Genomic DNA, 19,858 nt, shown 5'->3' with positions numbered 1-19,858 from the left:
GTGACCTCTTGGATGAGCTGTCATTGCCATTTGTGGATAATGGCTCTCACTGTGGTTCGTTGGAGTCCCACAGCTTTAGAAATGGCTTTAAACCTTTTCCAGACTGAGAGATTTCAGTTACTTTGTTTCTCATTTGTTCCTTAATTTCCTTGGATCACCTCATGTTCTCAGGCTTTTGAGGATCTTTTGATCTACCCCGCTTTGTCAGGCAGGTCCTATTTAAGCGATTTCTTGATTGTGGCTAGAGAAACTGAACTCATCTTTCCAAAGATGGGATACACCACAGTTTATTTATGTCATAGCATATCTATATATGTGTTAGGAGAATATTTTTCATATTAAAATCTCACATAAAATATTTGATCCTGCCCATTATGCTGTAATGTATGGGGTCCACAAATTATCAGAGCTGTACCCATTATAATAAACACTCCACAAAATCTACATCCAGAATTGTGCAGATATATTTTAATTGTACAGTACTGTGCAAAAGTTCACCTCTCATTCAGCCTAATGCAAAAGTTCATAAATTTCTGTGTTTGTTAAAACAGACCGAAGGATGACAACATAGAATCATAATTTATGATTTACATCATTTCCATTAGTCAAACCATAAAGTAATCCCTTTTGTCCTGTGGCTGAGAGGTTTTATCATTCTGGAAGAGATAACTTCCATCAGAATAGAAGTTATTTATTAATTCAAAATGATGCTTCCTTTAAAAGGGACAAGCGGGCCCACTTAAAGGAAGAAAAGCTAAGACAGAGGATGAACTGAAGGAGTGCACAGCATATGATAAATGAGGATTATTCTGAACTGTGAAACATGCAAACCTACTCTAATAGCTTTCAAGAATAGTCTAGGAGTAAATCCAGAGTTGGGAATGATTACAATAGGTCCACATTTACTGGTCCTTTGTATAAATAGCAACACTATGTACTTGCATCTAGAAATAACTTTTCTAGTCTTACTGACCATTCATGTTCCTTTAGGCCTAACACTCTCACAGCACTTTAATCTACTTCATATCTATAGCCAAGTAAGAAACCCCAATTAAACTTAACATGTCTTTGGACTGTGGGAGGAAATAGAGTACCGAGAGGAAACATACACTAGAACAGGGAGGGCATCCAAACTCTAGAAATTCCTTCACCTTCTGCTGAGATGACTATGCTTACTGCCACCCACTATGAGTGATCCAAACAACTAAGAAGTAAACTTGACTTTGCTATGCTACAACTCTGCTGGGTTCACTAAATACACTTTTTGATTGCAGACAAATGGTAGTTTGTTAAAGTGACCAAACTGAAATTTAAATGAACATGTGCAAAACTGTTTTCAAACCTGAGGCAGCCCAAATAATTTATTTTAACATCCACTAGCAGCAAAGTCATAAACAGTGAGGGTAAAGGTCACATTGAAGAGCTAGTAGCTTCCAATATTTCTCATGTAAGAAATTGCAAGAGGCTTTTCTTAAAGTGGCTTGGAGTCACTAGAGTCAGCCAGCCAGAACCTGAACAGAAGCTGCTCCCAGTTGTAATTATAAAAGTGACATTCTAACTTTTCTGGACAAATATTTCTGGAAGTAATATTCAGATAATTTTTCCCAGTATGATGAGGTACACCACCACAGTAACATATGCTGTAGACCTAACCTGCTACAGATGTTCAAGATGAACATGAAACCAATCAATTCTAGCATTACCATCCCTGGAAAGGAAGATCACTCAGATAGTGGTAGGGTGTAAAGTCGCTGGACAGGCCTAATAGCACTAGCTCATGTGTGTGAGCACATGAGAAAATTAGATGTTGTGAGATTGGTTATGTTAGCTGAACTGGCTAAATGTGATCAAACTACTCCAAACATCATGTATACATTTATTTATTGTAACAAAGTGACTAGTACACTTAATTTAATGGGAACAGGTTTCCAGCAGTACAGGAGAAAAGCTGCAGACTCCAGACTCCACATAACAGCCTTTTCTCTCCCATCTGAACGTGTTACACTAACCTAGAACTCTGAGTTTTAGTGTAATTATATATATATATATATATATATATATATATATATGAGAAAATGTACATCACAACTTTGTTGTGGATGCCTGAAAAACAAGACAATGAAACTTTATTTAACAGAAGTCCAGAGTTGGTGTCAAAGTCCCCCTCCCCAACCATACCCTCCCCCATTAAACTGTGTACAATTAACTGGCCTACCAAGATACATGGATATCCCAAAACATTTACAACAGTTCAAAGGAACAAGCTGGTGCTTTTAATCAGTTCATTAATACAATAAGTCACAAAGGAAAATGCAGCTTCTAATAAGCCTCAGTACCCCCACCACTGAATATATAATAATAAACACATACACATATGTATACACACACACATATATGTATATATACACATATATGTATACATATACATACGTGTACATGTATATATACACATATACACACATACATACATATGTGTGTACTGATATGTGTGTATGTTATATGTATGTGTGCGTGCATGTGTGTGTATATATATATATATGTATATATAGGCTAAGGATGCTATGATTAAGTTATCACTGCACCATGGCTTATTTTTATTGAACTCACAACTTCAACAGAAACTGTCATTTTATTGTACATACAAATTGTTATTGTATGGAGTTTAAATCTACATAGGATGACGTGCAGAATGCTACAAATTTTTTTTTATTCTTTTGCATGTCTTTGGGAGATGTAGAGAAATAATGACAGGTGAAAAATCCAGAGAGCCACTGACACCTGCACCTCCACCCCTCTGCAGACCCGCTGTATATGGAGCTGGTCCTCAGACCTTATCTACAGGCTGTGGCTGCAGAGGAAGAGGACGGACAGGGTGACAACACACAGACCCCTCCCCCCTCCCCCCCCAAAAAAAACAAACAAAAAAAGAAATTTGCTCCCATGAGTTGAAGAGAGATCACGGAGCGAGGATGGAGAAAAGGTGTTGACCGAAACCTTTAATCATCTTCGCCGTCATCCTGGAAGAAGAATAACAAAAGTATTACAACACAATTATTCAAACACTTCACCACAGCAGTTTTATTAGCACTGACATGTGCTAATTACAAGCAGCTTCCAACTACAGCAGCAGCTTTTACATCACTTGCTACAGGTCTGATAGTTTAATTAACTCCACAAACACGGAAGACAAGAAATGTCACACAAACCACCTGATCCTATACTACGATAACAATTAAAATACTACAGTCATGCCACCAAAATACTGGAATAATACAATCACAACAATACAATAATATTGTAGCAACACTTGAACAGTACCAGGTAAAGCTACAATAATATCACTGTAATCCTGCAATAAGACCAATATAATAGTACCACAACAATTACTAGTTTAAAATAGCCTGAAATAGCCTGACATATACATATGTCTCTATATCATAAGACTTACTGGTCCACAATAACTACACTACGATGTGACTACTCATGTTATACCAACTACTACTATTAATAACGCATGTGTCAATTGCTACCATGATAGTACTGCAATAATACCACCATAACAGTACAATATCACTGTAATACTAAATTTCTACCAATGTAATAATATAATACTAATGTAACTCTGTAATACTGCATTACCAACACTGTAAATGTGCAGTTATATCACTCAGCCTATTGGGATATAAGAACTGCAATACTACAGCCATGACACCGCAATTACAGTATTACGTTTTATTTTAACACTAATATCATGCTAAAACACTAAAGCTCTGAGAAAGCAATGATACCACAGCAATACTACAATAGCACTGTAACGATGCAACTTTGTTAACTATGAAATTACTGACTGTGCTGGTTTTGTTTAGTTTTTTTTATTTATGTTTATTTCTTTTTGACATTAAAATTTTATTTTTGTAATTTTAGATGCACTTTACAGAGGAATGAGCCACAAAAGGCCATTTATTCAGAAATACTAATAATACCATGAAACTGCCAGATTATTAAATGACACCATTATATCAATTTTCAGCAATACAAAAAAAATGAAATTACAACCTGATGAATGCGCTGCCTTCACATGCAGTAGAATTACTAACATGCTAACACAATTTATTGAGCAGAGTTGTTCCAAACAGTCAGGCTAAAATTACAACAAAAAATAAATACTACTAACAACATGCTCACTTTTATCTGTTTTAAATGACCTCTGAGAATCAGTGTGTCATCAGATTGGGGTTCGTTTGTGTATTTATTAAAAGGAAACACTTTTTAAATTTTTTTTAGCTGGATCTGTGTGGTTCTAACACCATCTTTCTCAGCACAGCCAACTTACATCTTCATTTTAGGCGGATTTGATTCACTTTTGTAACAGGCTTCTTTACGGTAATGTTTTTGGATAACCGATAAAATGAAGTGATGAGGTGAAATCATTAAAATGTTTAGAAACTTTACAACTGTATGTGCTCTGAACTGGACTAAACCGTCTGCATTAGTGTTTCTGGTTTCATGTGGATTGTATTTTGTAGTTTGGCAAAGCATAAAATTTAATTGTCAAAAACATTCAATACCCAGACTAGAGTTAATGAGGCCATATATGAGCAACTTCATAAAAAAGTCCTAAGGACCCACTGAACCCCTTTCCTCACCTCTCCATCTTCCCCATCACCGTCCTCATCTTCATCTTCACCCTCCTCTTCCTCCCCTTCATCAATATCTTCCAGTCCCTCTTCTTCTTCATCATCGTCATCGCCATCACCTTCCTCATCCTCCATGTCTGGGACCTTGGGAACATAAGAGAAAGGTTGAACACATTGTTACTTCGGATTCAGCCAAAGATTCACTTTGGCTACTACTATTATTTACTAAATATTTCTGGATATAATTCCAAAACTAAACCATCTATCAGTTACCTTAACTCAACAACAACAACGCACCTCACTCAGACAAAAAAGCACTTCCTGTTTTTACTGGCTCACTCACTCAGCCAGAGTTAAACGGGTCAGTATGAGATCTGGATCTGCCAGTGAAAGCAGCTGTGTTGCTTGGGTCTAGACTCAGTGAAAAACAAAAAAAACAAAAACAAAAACCTCCACGCTCCTGGAACTAAATCTGAATTTCATAGGCATTGCGAAATTCCACTCTTTGAAATGATGATGATGACTTTTGTTCATTGTGCTGATGCTGAAGGTTAAACTACGAGTATGATGTAGATGAGTGGAGATTGTTCATTGATGGTCCAAACCCCAAAAACTGTCCTACTCCATCAATGCCAACAGGTCTTTCAGGCCAATTAAAAGGAAACAATAGGTTACACCACTCAGACTGGAAGCCAAGACTTTGTTGAGTGTTGTCAAGTTCTTTCCACAAAGTTGAGTTTTTAAACCGTTATAACATCTCCCTCTGGTGTCAGTATGTCTGAGCTTCTGTGCATGATTCTCATTAAAATGGCAGTAAAAACAGATATGATCATAGGCTTGCATCTTCAACCCAGCTGCGACAGCTGTGATGCAACGCGCCAAGTACAAAACTCAAGATGTATACAACCGGGCAAGGCAACAAAGGATGTGACGTGAAAATCGTCACCAGACACCTCTGACACAAGGGGCACGAGCATAAAAACAGCCTGTGTAGAAGAAACCAAGTGAAGAGCGCTAATCTTACCAGGTAGTACTGCAGTGGGTTTGGCCAAATGTCATCCTTGATCACTTCTCCCAGCTCATCAGCCCCTGCATCCGAGTGGTCAGTAAACCAGGTGAAGAAGCTCTCTGGTTCCTCATGCTGCCTTTTCTTCCCAGCTTTGTTTGGCGTCTGACCCGTACGTTTTGTCAGGTCCTGATGAGCCAAAAGATGACAACGTTTTTTTTGATGAACATAATCAAAGGGCAACTTTGGGAAAATCATTATGACCATATTGTACAGTAGTACATATAAAAAGAATTGTTTTTTTCTTTATAAATTCCAAACACATACAAGCCTAATATTAAAAAAAAAAAAAAAACAAGAAAAAAAAAAAGAAGCAAACCAACCTTTCCAGCTTTCCATTTGATTTCAGATGATTTGGAAACCGGGTCGCCGCTCTCGTTTACATTAAACTCTTTGGAGAGGGCTTTGTTCTCGAAGTATGGATTCTCATCAAAATACTTCAGGAAAGAAAACATTCCGATAAGAATATAGCCAGTTACAATCTATGAATATTACGTGAACCTGACAACTCACAAAATCTATTCTATATCCAGACTTTATGTCCTCAAACTCCGTGACCTCCACCCTTGACAAGTAATGAAGTGCTTCCTCGTCCTCCTCTCCCAGAAGAGCTGAAACTAGAGATCAGGTTATGCTGTTAGATCCCATTTCTTTATGTGAACATTTAAAAATACTTAATAATAATTTACCATAACTGATTAAATTTTAGTCCCTGATGGTGGTTTCTCTTACACTCTTGACAGTTAAGAGTCACCATAAACACAGCAGCAATAATCAGATCATTTCATTAAATTACCTTGTGGATGGTTGACGAACGTTGTGACCCAGAAGTTGGGGATTTTGGCTATGATTTCTGATCGCTTCTGAAAGAATGGCTGGCGTAATTTATTGTACTTCTGCTCTACTTTTAAAATTTCTTCACTAGCCTGTTCATTCAGTCTGATGGAGAGACAAAGACAAAAATGTGATCAATAAAACAGTTTTCTGCATGCAAGTTTCTTCCCAGTACTGATACAGAAGATTCAAACTCACCTGTCAATTTCATTCTGTACTTCATCAATGTGCTCAATTGCTTCCTGCTGCTCTTTTTCTGAAAGAACAAAGAAATGTTTTTTAAATTAAGGATTTTGAAATGTAAAAAGCTTCACAAAATAATCTAAGAAAGCTGGAGCTGCATTCGTTAAAAAGCAGACAAAAATAACAATACACACAAAAGTCATGTTACACCATAAATGTGAATTATATATTAATATTTTCACTGGACTGTGCACACCGCAGCATTTGATTTAATTTTGGTTTCATAGACTTAGAAATAGCAAAAATGTACAAGGTTAGCCTCTAATCCTTTTGGCCTAAGGAATTAACTAATTTAGGTAATATTCGGGAAAAACTGCCATGAAACAAATAAGAATATCTCAATATATGTCATGACAGAAAATAACATTGATTTGCTTTTATTCATCTTTATCAACCCAGGACATACAACTATCGGCTTTGAGAAATTCTTGTGAGTTGCTTCAAGATAGACAGCATTAACTGAGCATGGATTTCAGTGTTGGGAGAAAGAAAGAAAAAAGTGGACAAACATAGCGAAAACTCACAGAAGGGCCCTACTGGGGTTCAAACCTAGTAATGATGCACTCATGAAGCACCTGCTGCCAGACCTGCATTTTTTAAAAAATTGCATTTTTTTTAACTAAAATCGGCTTTGGCGAAACCTTCATTGGCTACCAGTGGCAACTAAAACCAAATTTAGAGAAGATTCATACTGCTGTTAATAATGAACTTTTTTTCTTTTTAAATAATAACTTGGCTGACAGCCAACACACTTTTTCTTAGAAGCAAAGAGACTTTCATTATAAAAAAAAAAGTTTTAGAGCACTTCAAATTATTTTTGAACTTCAGGAAACAGCACGTACATATCAGCCACCTACATGGGTAAGTACCAACTGAACGGAAGGTAACTGGGAGCATGTCTGCATTGATGCATTCCTAATATTTACAAATAGAGCCTGGTAGTCTGCCGTGTCAAATCAACTATATGCTGATAAAATGCTATTTACTTTTAGACAAATATAGTTAGACAAGTAGGTGGTTTTTTTTGTTGTCGTTTGTTTTTGCTTCCCTCGTACAAACCGGATGCTACACAGAAACAAAATAAACAGACATGTGAAGTTTCAACTTCGGCCAAACTGCAATTTTGATCGGTTCAGAACTTCAATTCATAGAGACATGAACCAGCTTAGCACATCATATCATTATATAAATAAAACGCATTGTATATAATTATTTCGAAAAAGTGAAATACTATCAAGAAACCAGGCTTCAAACAGCCTGAACATGATCAGCGTATTTAGACATTTTAAAAGTGCTATGTTGACTGGATGTTGAACATACTGATGATGGTCCATGGCAGACAGACCCTGTGCCTCCTGCAGTTCAGGCGCTTCCTGTTACTGCTAAAGGCGGCCTGGTTTGAATGCGAGGCTTAGCGACGTCTCCGCTGTCTGCTCCCCTCTGATAACAACACGCCACCCAGTCCACCAAGCATCCCTCCGCGTGCTCCACACATATACTGCCCAAATTCCCCATTTCCAATCCTGTTTAAATGACCAAGTACAGAAGCGCCAGTTTACCATATACACAGACACGATCTCAAAAGACGGGCTCCCGTGAACGTTACCCCGCAGCAGCTAACCTTTCCGTTATCGCTGCTCGGCCTCTCTGGGAAAGACTTCTGCACTTGCTAACAATGAGGCCGTTTAAGAAGCTCCAGCAACAAACGCGTGTACGGAAATGTACAGGGGCGTGCAGTTCCATCACTACTACTCCACGGGCAAACTTCTCAAACCGAGAACAATAACCACACATCCCGCTAAACGCAAAGTAGACACTGGCCTCCAACACGCTCATCAACTAACGCTGGCAGCTAATTTAAGCTAACAGCTAGCACCCGCTCACGCTGCCTAGCATGCTACGTTACTGAAAAGCGCTCCACAGCAACATTCTACCCTGACGTGTATCTGCAGGAAAATGTTAATTTAGCTTTTCATCCGCAATCACGCGGACCAAACCACACACAACACTGAGCTGAGAATAACAAAATCACGATAAACAAATGAAAATGGCGTTGTACAGGATAAGCGCCATTCCTTAACGTTACCAGAGGTCTCGTCCGCTCCGTCGTGATTTGAATTCTCCTTCCTACTGACTTTTGCCGATGAGGCCGACATGGTTATCGTTTGTTGTGACTCTTTCGACCAGACGTATATCCAAGGCGGTTCAAAACTCTTCTCTACAGGACAAAAGTTACTTCCACCTTGGACAGAGTGCGTGTCTCACAGTACACGATAAGGAGGAGGACTGAGCGCAGCTTTGCACGCTCGTTTCTCTCTGCGACTCACCGTAGCTAAACATATCTGTGGTGCTCTACTGCCTCCGACTGGTTGGAGTCCGACACTACAACTTAAAGCGACAGCTTGTACAAAGAAGTCAAGCCTCTAGTACCCTGTAAACCACCTTTTCTTTTAGTACGAATTTTCACGACTACTCTATAATATAATTTTTTGTTTTTACAAAAAAACAACAACAACAACAAAGCCAGCATTTGTTTTTTTTCTGGAAAACATAATTATTTCTCTCTCTGTCTCTCTCTCTTCTCTCTCTCTCTCTCACACACACACAGACACACACGCACACACACACACACACACACACACACACACACACACACACACACACACACACACACACACACACACACACACACAAACACACACAGCAAGATCAATTCTACAAATTCTCTCTAGGCTCCTTTTGTCCATGTGTTTCTTTTATCTGTTTATTTATTCATTTGTATTTTTGTTATTACATTATGTGTAGTATAGTAAGACAGACAGGAACAAAAAAGGGAAGGGTCAACAGCCACACCAGAATGTGCCCTGGAACCAACAAGTACCCTTACTTCAGGGAGGGGAGCAGCATCCAGCGGGGAGCAGTAGAGAGGGAAAACCCCCTCCCTCCATGACCATATGCCACAGGGGCCAAGGCTCAGCAAGCCCTCAGACCCAGGCCCAGCCATTCACGCACACACACATACACACACACACACACACACACACACACACACACACACACACACACACACACACACACACAGGCTGATTGTGCATGATAGTTTATTTTTCCATAAAAATTTCAAAATGTTGGAGTCTAGTGATTTAAACCAAGTGAGAGAGGGTCTATTAGAGATCAGTGAAAATTAATAGTTTATTTTAGGCAGAATCATCATTTTAATGGCGACAACTCTTCCCAAGAGTGATACAGGTAAAATACTCCAACGTGTGAGACTATCATCTCCTGTTTTTAGCATAGGAATATGATTTAACCATAGGTCTGAGAGCCTGACGGAAAAATTGATACCTCCATATCAAATCTTACCTGTCTGTAGTGGAGTGGTAGTTGTGTTGTGTTGTGTTGAAAATTACAATTCAGAGACAAAACTGTTTATTTACTCAGCTAATTGAATAGTGTGATATGGACCAGAACTTAGTTATAAGTAAATTGCCTTTATAAGCAAAGTTTGTGATTTCCTAAGGAAAAGTAATACATGATCAGCATATAGGCTTATGGTTTGAACTCTTTTGATATCTACATTTTGTTGGATTGCTGCTGCTAGTGGCTTGATAAAATTAACAAAAAGCGAAGGAGAAAGCTGGCAGCTCTGCCTGGTGCCCCTCTGTAGGTTGAAACTATGTGTAGTAAGAACATTCGTCCTAACACAAGCATTTGGAGAGCTGTGCAGTGTTTTGATCCAGTCTAAGAAGAATGAACCAAATCCAAATGTAAGTAGAACTGTAAAATTCCAGTTTACTTGATCAAATGCATTCTCTGCATCTAAAGAAATGATCGAGCAATAATTGATTATATTAATTAATTTTCTGTTCTAATTTGAATACAAGCATTTTCCCCTTCTTTTTCTTATGTGAACTGAAAGATATTTTGCCCTGCATTATCAGCTTCCCTGCTTCCCATAGAACACATGGTGATATTCCTTGCAGGTCATTATTATATAAATACATTGCCCACTTCTTTTTGAAATAATTAATAAAGTCTTGTTCTTTAGGTAATGATGTATTAAATCTCCAGCTTCTGATTGGTGGTATGATTCTTTTCTGTGTGAGAAATAGACACCAGTGCATGATCATTGATAGTGAGAGGATGAATCTGAGTGTCTGTGATATCCTTCATAATGGAGCTTCTAACTAAAAAGTGAGATTGTGAGTGGTGTACTGATGAAAAGAAGGTGTAGTCCCTGAGAGTGGGGTGATGTGAACGGCAAACATTGCAAAGACCTAAATCACACATGTATTGTTTGAGAATGTGTGTAGACTGCCAGTTCCTTTGACTCACTGCTGTACTGAACCTGTCAATTTCTGCATTAAATACCAGGTTGAAGTATCCTTCTATTATAAACGTGTTGTTAGAGTGATCTGAAAATATAGAGAAGTTATGAAAAAGGGAGGGTTCATCAACATTTGGCCCATATATACTAGTGATACACAGATCCATATTTTCAATACATAAATAAAGTATTATAAATCTACCTTTTGGATCTGTAATAGCATTGTGAATTTTATGTATTTTTTTGTTAATTAATATGGCTACGCCTCTTTTCTTCCAGTTGTTTCTCTGCCATTTAAGGTCTGCGAGTCCTGCTTTTGGGTCCCACCCTTGCCTGCCACACAGAGAACCCTGACAGTGTGTTTACAGATGTTTTGTTCATACAGTATGAATCTCCTGTAGAAGGGCAATGTCTGCCTGTAAGTCATTTAACCAGTTAGTAATTTTAAGCCACTTATCCCTGGAACTAACTCCATGTACATCCCATGTGACAAACCTCAGTGTGGTCATGTTTAAACTAACTGGTGGGGTGTTAAATGTTCATTAAAGGTGTGTGTGTTTGTCGGTCTATCTTGTACGGTTGTATGTTTCTGTGCTGTATATTGGCGTTTGTATGGCTGTGTATTGCTGTGTGTATGGCTGTGTATTTACATAATGCATACATAATGCTGAGTGCAGAAAGAGAAGGGAAAATTAAAAAAGATAGTTTTATAAATTAAATATTTCTAAAAGAAATTAAATATTTTTAAAACTACCTACAGATGAGTTATATTGCCCTTTTTAATTCTTTCATTATTTGCAAATTGAAGTGTGGCACCTTAGGGTTGAGCAAACTGCAGCATTCATACACTGTAGGTAGAAAATCACCTGAGTAAAGCTCAGCTATTACAGTGCTGTTAAATAAATTAAATGCATAAAATAAAACAATTTAAATACATTTATTCATTTGCTTGAATCTACAGAGAAGTCGCTGTCTCATTGTTTTGTATAGTGAAATCTAAAATTCAACAAATATGGAGTTAACTATACTATTTCCATTACACCTGTTTACATACCTACCTGTAAACTGGGTTTTGCAAGAGGTTTCGCAAGGTGGCTACGTGAACGCGTCCTAAGCCTACCTCAGCAGGCGACTGAATAATTAAATGTGATTGGTTCTTGCAGTGTCACGGTCATTACTGACCGCCAACCAATCCGGCCGCCGTCCCGTGACGTCAGGTTCTCCAGGAGTCTCCGTTTAACTCAATTCAAACTTCTACTCAGATTTGTTTCTGTGATGTGCGGCACGGAGAAGTGGCTGGGTAGTCTGTGAGCAGATTCAGCAGGCGCTGAATTTCACATGCCGATGTGAAATTACTTAGAATAGTCGTGTCAGCCCTACCTGAGCCATTTCATCTACTTTCTGACCCGAAGAAGAGCGTTGGCGGCCAGAAACGGACAAACCGTGTCCACGACTGACCTGACAGCCATCATGTCAGGTTTACCGCTAAAGGTAACGCTGAGACCACCGCTTTCTTCATTCTTCACACTTAGTTCAGTGATCACGGAGGCAAGAGTACCAGGGTTAAAGATAGTTAATACTACCTGTAGCCGACGGTAATTGCTTCAGTGCTTAACAGGTTCACTGGATTTTCCTGTTTGTCTTGTTTGCTTCTCCTCAGTAAGTTAGCTAATACCTCAGGCTGGGTAGTTATCGCACAAATGCTTCAACATAAGCAGCAAAAAACGAGCCGGTACCACACAAAAAAGACCACAGCACCAGAGCTGTCTGAACTTCTTCGAGCTTGTTGTTTTGGCTAAGGCATAGTTTGCCAAGCTTCAGCTTGGATTTTCTTTCTTTCTTTTTTTATTGCGTCCATTGAGACTTATTTTAACAGCATTAAACGATTTAGCCATTCGTTAGCCTAGTTAATATAAAACCCTTTATTGTGCGTTACTTTATCTTTAAAGCCCAACACATCGCCTGGGACATTGAAAAGTTCTTTTTGTTTTGATTGACAGAAGGTGTGTCTGTTCACGAGCAAAATGCCATAGAGCTTAATAGACTGGTAATGCCTAACACAAAGGACAGTCATCCTCAGCTTTTTTTGCGACTTTCTACAGCTGGAAGAATGAGTAATGATCAAGTAGTTATTATCGGATTATAATTACGCTGGGTGTTGTTTGAGAATTCGTTTCATATTTTAACTTTTCTGGGCTTTGTTATCACTGGCTATGATATAGCCAGAGACACTGTAAGGATTCTAACAAAAAAGAAATAGAACTTCCTGGAAAAACATAAACTTTTTATTTCATTGTGACCATTTAAATTAAATTTACGTTTAAAAAAGTGTCCAGAATATCTTTTCAGAAGGCCATGCTGACTTAGAGGGCCATTCACTGAACCCTGTACTTATGTAATCAACTTAAAATGCTGTGTCAGTTTTTCAGCTTAAATCTTTCCAGTTGTCCTGATCACAATTTGTTTGATCAGTAGCATCACAGAGGCTAATGATCAAACAAATTGCATTATTTTACATATCTTTACTTGTGTGTCTAACTCAGACGTAATAATTCATCCCTACCAATGCAGGACAGATGTGCATCACTCCATACAGAAAATATTGGGGTAGTGTGTACTATTTCTGAACAAACACATTGTTGTATACATGGATAGCTGTAGAAGAAAAATGTATAATTTGAGACAGTCTCTTTGTAGGATCATGAGAGCCTGCCGGAATATTCATACCAGAGTAATGAGTAAAGCAGCATAGTGTACAGGTGTCAGACAGAAGCTGTAAGGTAGTTTATGATAGAAATGATTTTGTTTGTTTTTCTCTTTGGCACACATATGTTGAATTATAAGTTAAATAGCAGTAAAGATTAATGAAAGCCCATTCCCTCCAGATTATTTCACATAGTACATACAGGCTTTCATTGGTTTACTGGGAGTGCTGTTTGGCCTATTAGGACATTATGTGCTTGGATGGACCATGTACTCTGTGTCAAAAACTGCAAGTTCTCTAGTGGTGAATTAAGGCTGGGTCCAAAAGGCAGCAGATTCATGTAAACTCCATGTGAACAACATTAAAAAGCATGTTAACAGTTTAGTCCAAACAATGTTGGCCTCTGGATAGTTTCCCCCTTAGTACGAGGGTAATTTAAAAATACATATATATATATATTTTTTATATTTTTAATTCCTGTTTTTATATGTGAGGAAGTTGGTTTAAAAAATTCCCTTGTACACTTTACAAAAATTCCTTACATCAGGAATGACATTTGACATTTATTCTGATTCCCATTGTGGTGACCCCTTGTGAATAAGGAATTAGCGAAAAGTAGCTCTCATCCACCAGGATACTGTTGAGGCTTAAAGTTTGTTGTGTGCCCTCGCTGATTAGCAGGTGTGCTCACACAGTCAGTTTTGGCTGATAGCATTTACTTTGCTAGATTTCATCTCTGCTAATTCGTCACTGAACTTGACCTTGGACAGTATTTGTGGTCCTTGTGCCCTATGAACCATTTATAATATTTGGCAAATAATATGGCCTAGTGTCCAGTACAGATGTTTATGCATTAGTGTGGTTGACTGAAACTGTTATTTCACTAACTTGGCACTTATTTTAGATCAAATGTTTTGCCATTGTTTGAACAAAGCAATAGAAAGGATTTCATGTTTTCATAGAGGTATAAACGTATCCTGAAACTAAAAATGGGAGACTGGAATGAAAAGATTTGTCTTTAGTAAGGCTCACTAGTTTTTGCCCACAAGAGGGCGTCATTGTGTCATTAGCTGTTGTTGATGCAGTGTTGGTACAGATCGATGCTTTTGGTTAACAGCCTTATCAGTTTTTTTCTGTTTTGCCAGGTGATGATTTTCATTTCACTTTGGCTGCGCTAACCAGGTCATTTTAAACTAATTTCACTGATTCAGATGAAATTACATTATATAGTTTGGTGTAATTGCATCTTCTAATTGTTCGTTTTTGTACTGCTGATGGTTTTCCAAGTTCTTCTCAGTAGCATTGGCCTGTGTCGCTGTGCTTTTCTTTCTGCTAGAATTAGCTACAATCACAATACCCAAAGTTCACATGCTAGATAAAATGGAAATGCACTAGCCTGAATTTGATAACTTTTGCCAACAACAGGTGTGAAAGAAAGTTAGGACAGTGGTAACAAAAGACTGAAAAAGTTGTATAATAATGACGATGATGATGATGATGATGATGATAGACTTCCTTGAAAACTTGCTACAAACTAAATAGGCATCAGGTCAGTAACAATATTGTAGTATTTAAAAAAAGAAGTTGTATGAAGTCTTTCCAATACCAAAATCTGAAGAAGAACGAAGAAGAATGTCTCTTCCTTCTAAAAACAACATAGCAGCCCAGCTTATGTTTGAGTTGCATCTGAACATTCAAACACTTCATACCTACTGTCACATTTGCTTCCCCAAATCACTTGTTATGTACCCATAATTCTGTTTAAAGGAAGTAATCGAGAAAAACAACCGATTCCTAAGAAGGGAAAACCTAAAATAGGAGACATTGGCATGTTCACATCATACATTTAGGATTGAATATCCTTAATTAATTGTCACACCGATAAGAGACTGAAACTGTGTTATTGTCTTACAGAACGGGAATCTGAAGAATCTGGAACAGTGGGATATTCTTGACCCAGAGTTTCAGCAGCGTTTAGAAGCTGCTCGATCAATACTCCGGCAGCAGATCCAGCGGGAGCTGAAGATCAAGGAGGCAGCCGAGAGGCTGCGACGGGCAGTCACCAACCGCAAGAGTGCAGCTGATGTGGAGGGCCAACTTAAGGCCTCGACCCGCAAGCTGGAGAAGTTGCACTGGGAACTGCAGGAACTCAACGCAAGGTCTATGGCCACACAGAAAGACAGTGCCATAGGTAACAAAATCTTTTTCTCCTTCATGTAGAAGGAGGAAAACCAGTAAGAGTACAAGTCCATTTGTTTCACAGGTTCTGTTGCATTTAACAAACAGAAGACAAGACCTTAAAAAAGGGGGGCTAGAACAAGGTCAGCAGGATTCCAATACAAACCCAGATCCAGTTTCTTAACATAGGTTTGACTGTTGCTGACAGGTGTTATGGATGTAAATTAGAGAGAACAAAAAGGGAGTCAAACTGTTTACATTGTCAGTATCTAACTCTATGCTAGTTTTCACCCTTTTTGAGGTTACGAGAGCTGGATCCTGTTTTCCATTGAAGCCAGTATAAAAACCTTGGGGTTTTATCAGACCACAATGCAGAATGGATAAACCATCATCTTTGAGTCACACTCCAACATTTTCCTATATAAACTGATTGACATAAAACTTTTTATACAAATAATTAGGACTTTAGTTGAAAACCTAAAGACTTGTGTTGGTATATTATGAAAACTATATTTTATATTTATGCACTTTGCCCTAAACCTCCAGGTTTTGATTAAGGTTAATCTTTAATATACTGGCTAAAAATAAATAAAGCAGCAGTACAGTCCTGTTATCAGATATTCACATGGTGACAGAAAACATGAGGTATAAATTGTTGGTGAGAGGGAGGGAAAGAAATGCACGATTTTGTAACACTTCAGACAATCTCTTGTTGTAGGACCTTGACCTTACAATAGAAAGCGCCTTGAAGCAGCTGTTGATGTGATTTGATGCTATATAAATAAAATTGAATTCAATAAAAATGCATCAGTGATGACAGTAAAGGGCACTGCAGCACACACAAGCTGTTATATGTAAAAATGGTTGAACTACAAAAAAGCGCACAGAGAGGATGTCAGCTGGGCTGCACTGCTACCCACAGAGTGCATCAGTGTTTAGAAACCTTTCCATCTGCCCCTGGCTGCCTCCATGGGGACTGCAGATTGAAAACTTGATTCATCGCCCTTCTTTTTATGTAAGAAGATGGTTTCTTTACATAATGTCATAAACTAAGGAAAATCCCAACATCATTCAATCAGAAAAATTCTAAGCAGTGTATATAGGCCCCCCAGACAGGACACGTCAGGGATGCTGTGTTTTATGCTGTATTTGTCACCACTTTTCCAAGGCCACCATACTATACAGAGATAAATCACTTGATCTGAAGCTGATATCCATCTAATATTTATCTTATTTGGATCCTAACCCTTTATACAGCCTGTATGTTTTGTTTTTTCCATGCAGGTCACTTAGAGGAAGAAGAAAATCTGTCAGGAGAGACATGTCAGTGGGAAGAGGTCACATCACCACTGGACAGTCGAGTCAGAACACTGAAGAAACAACTTACCATGGAGACCAAGGTCAAACAGGGTGCTGAGAACATGATCCAGACCTACACTAATGGCTCATTTAAGGTATTACACAACATGACCTAATTTATGCATAACACAACACACAAAGCCTCACGATTACAGAACCCTGTTTACAGTCTCTCTGAGTGGCTCATGTGGTAAAACTTTTACAGTAATTGAATACATTATTAAGAGGAAGATTGGACTCATAGCACTTTGCCAGATGCCTTAATGAATTAGAATTTCTCACTGTGCAGAATAGTTTGTATTTTTGTTAACAAGGTTCTTCCTTTCTTTATGACTACTCTTTATGAAGTCATTTAGAAATGTTACTTCAAATTTAAAACTTTTATACATTTAAAGTTTAAAGTAAGGCATTCTTATGCAGACATTTTGACATATTAGAGAAGGGGAATGGACAGCCTGGGCATAGACCAGACTAATTATCAGTCTATGGAAGGCAAAGATGGAACTAATACTGTTAAGCACCATGTGTAAAACCTTTTGGAATGACTTAGTTTCTTGTATGAACTGGACAGAGAACATTATACCGTCTGAGGTAAATCAAAATGACAGATCAAATAGCGTGCCTAACATATATCACAGTTCTAAGCTTTCCTGAATACACAGTAAACTTCCCCTATACTGTGTGTGTGTGTGTGTGTGTGTGTGTGTGTGTGTGTGTGTGTGTGTGTGTGTGTGTGTGTGTGTGTGTGTGTGTGTGTGTGTGTGTGTGTGTGTGTGTGTGTGTGTGTGTGTGTGTGTGTGATTTGCTATTTGTCAAGACCTTTAAGTTACTTTCTTTCTCATGATTGGACGTTCTGTGTTGGTCTGTAATTGTTCGTTTTATTTTCCAGGACAGAAAGATGCTCTCTGCAGCCCAGCAGATGTTGCAGGATAGTCGTACTAAAATAGAGCTGCTGCGCATGCAGATTGTTAAAGTCAGTCAAGCCAGAGATGGAGAGGAGGATGGCAAATATGGTAAATCTTATCACTCACACACATACTGTTCTTGTCTGGGACTTCTTTAAGTTAGGGTTAGGGTCCCAGACCCAGACCCAGCCACACACTCAGACGCAAACTGGTTCATCCCAAAGACAAAACTCCCAAACACAAAATTAACAACGTAGTGTATGTGGTGCAGTGTAGTGAGGAATGCTCAGACCTCTACATTGGAGAGACCAAACAGCCACTTCATAAACGCATCTCACAACATAGAAGAGCCACCTCAATAGGACAAGACTCAGCTGTTCATCTGCATCTAAAGGATTAAAGGTCATTATTTCAAAGATGCCAGTGTTCACATTTTGGACAGAGAAGACAGATGGTTTGAGAGGAGTGACAGAAGCCATCTATGTCCACTGTGAACGACCCTCTTTGAACAGAGGGCGGTGCTTACGACACCAACTGTCTGCCATCTATAATCCAGTTTTGAGATCCCTTCCCAGATACCTTATTGCCCACTCACATCCTGGGTCATTTGATCTCAGTAAATCACATGATAAGGTGGGGCTAGGCCTCACAATGAGTTCACCCGAAACCTTGGCTGATTGTGAACCACACCCATTTTCAGACCTTGGCTCGTGTGATTAGGCAGAGGATCAATGGGAGGTCCATGACCCTCTTGGGGACACTCCCATAGGGCTTAAAATCTGGGACTCTAAATGGCTTCAATAGGAAATAATTTATAATGCACGCAATATGCACACGATTGTTTCTCGTGAAATGCAATAATTGATATTTTACTAATTTTAGTACAGTGGTGATTACTGGTGGTGGTGGTGACTGTTTTGTTCATCTGCACTCAGGTCACTCTATGGAGATGATCAGTCCTGTGGAGCTGCGAGTTGCTGAATTAATTCATCACATGAAGATTGAATCAGCTGTAGCAGAAGGAGCCAAAAATGTGGTGAAGCAACTGAGCGGGCATAAAGTCCAGGACCGCCGAATACTTGCAGAAGTGGGTACCAGCTGGAATGTCTTTGCTTTCACCAACCTAACCTAACCTGAGTTCAACGTGACCTTCACAATATATTCCACAATATGTAGAACTGCTGTGGCTTGAGTGGTAGAGCAGGTGATCTGCCAATCACAGTCAATCCCTGGCTCCTAGATACTAAAGCCTGGATTGCCTCTGATGCATTCATGAATGTGTATGTGTGTGAATGTTTGTTAAATGCACTTTGCTTTGCTCAAATTGAGTAGAGAGGTGCTATAGGTCAGTTTCATGTTAGATTAGATTAAAAAACTACTTTTGTTTAGTAGTTTTTAAGTGAACCCAAACATTTGGGTATTACTGGTTTTGCAAATCGTATTCACATTTACAGTCAATGTCTATGTACAGCTTAAGTTTTTATGATATTTTTGCATAGTGAGAACATTACAATACACATTTCCAAATTTCAGTGCATAATTATAAATCTGATTACATGCATACAGATTGAGATATAATTTTATGAACTCCATACGTTTGGAATT

At 38.5% G+C, this 19,858-nt stretch overlaps 2 protein-coding genes across 3 annotated transcripts in view; one reads left to right on the top strand and one right to left on the bottom strand.

Annotated features, from left to right (window-relative positions):
* Nucleotides 1-1,864: 1,864 nt before the first annotated feature.
* Nucleotides 1,865-9,110, bottom strand: LOC116315848 (protein SET-like). Its single transcript, XM_031734279.2, has 8 exons — nt 8,867-9,110; nt 6,736-6,793; nt 6,500-6,642; nt 6,217-6,320; nt 6,027-6,140; nt 5,662-5,832; nt 4,647-4,781; nt 1,865-3,017 (listed from the first exon to the last, which is right to left on the bottom strand). Exons 1-8 carry the CDS (start codon nt 8,934-8,936, stop codon nt 2,997-2,999), a joined length of 816 nt encoding a protein of 271 aa, XP_031590139.1. The 5' UTR covers nt 8,937-9,110; the 3' UTR covers nt 1,865-2,996.
* Nucleotides 9,111-12,335: 3,225 nt separating this feature from the next.
* The window catches only part of pkn3 (protein kinase N3), a 33,715-nt gene continuing 26,192 nt past the window's right edge, over nt 12,336-19,858 (top strand). For both annotated transcript variants that reach the window (XM_031734247.2, XM_031734246.2), the window contains exons 1-5: nt 12,336-12,598; nt 15,726-16,002; nt 17,274-17,443; nt 18,238-18,361; nt 19,189-19,340. In XM_031734247.2, coding sequence (XP_031590107.1) covers nt 12,578-12,598; nt 15,726-16,002; nt 17,274-17,443; nt 18,238-18,361; nt 19,189-19,340 — 744 coding nt within the window. In that variant the 5' untranslated portion in view covers nt 12,336-12,577. The remainder of the gene's footprint in view (nt 12,599-15,725; nt 16,003-17,273; nt 17,444-18,237; nt 18,362-19,188; nt 19,341-19,858) is intronic.

This window comes from Oreochromis aureus, linkage group 7, assembly GCF_013358895.1.
Source record: "Oreochromis aureus strain Israel breed Guangdong linkage group 7, ZZ_aureus, whole genome shotgun sequence".
Classification (NCBI taxonomy): Eukaryota; Metazoa; Chordata; class Actinopteri; order Cichliformes; family Cichlidae; genus Oreochromis; species Oreochromis aureus.
The sequence above is the reverse complement of the archived record's forward strand: the minus strand, read 5'-3'. Positions and strand labels throughout refer to the sequence as shown.

Excerpts from the sequence above, each read along its gene's own strand:
- LOC116315848 (XM_031734279.2), bottom strand. The coding sequence starts at position 8,936 with ATGTCGGCCTCATCGGCAAAAGTCAGTAGGAAGGAGAATTCAAATCAC. Across the intron at positions 5,833-6,026 it reads TCAAATGGAAAGCTGGAAAG|GACCTGACAAAACGTACGGG; the intron begins GTTGGTTTGCTT and ends TTGGCTCATCAG. Across the intron at positions 4,782-5,661 it reads ACCCACTGCAGTACTACCTG|GTCCCAGACATGGAGGATGA; the intron begins GTAAGATTAGCG and ends TATGTTCCCAAG.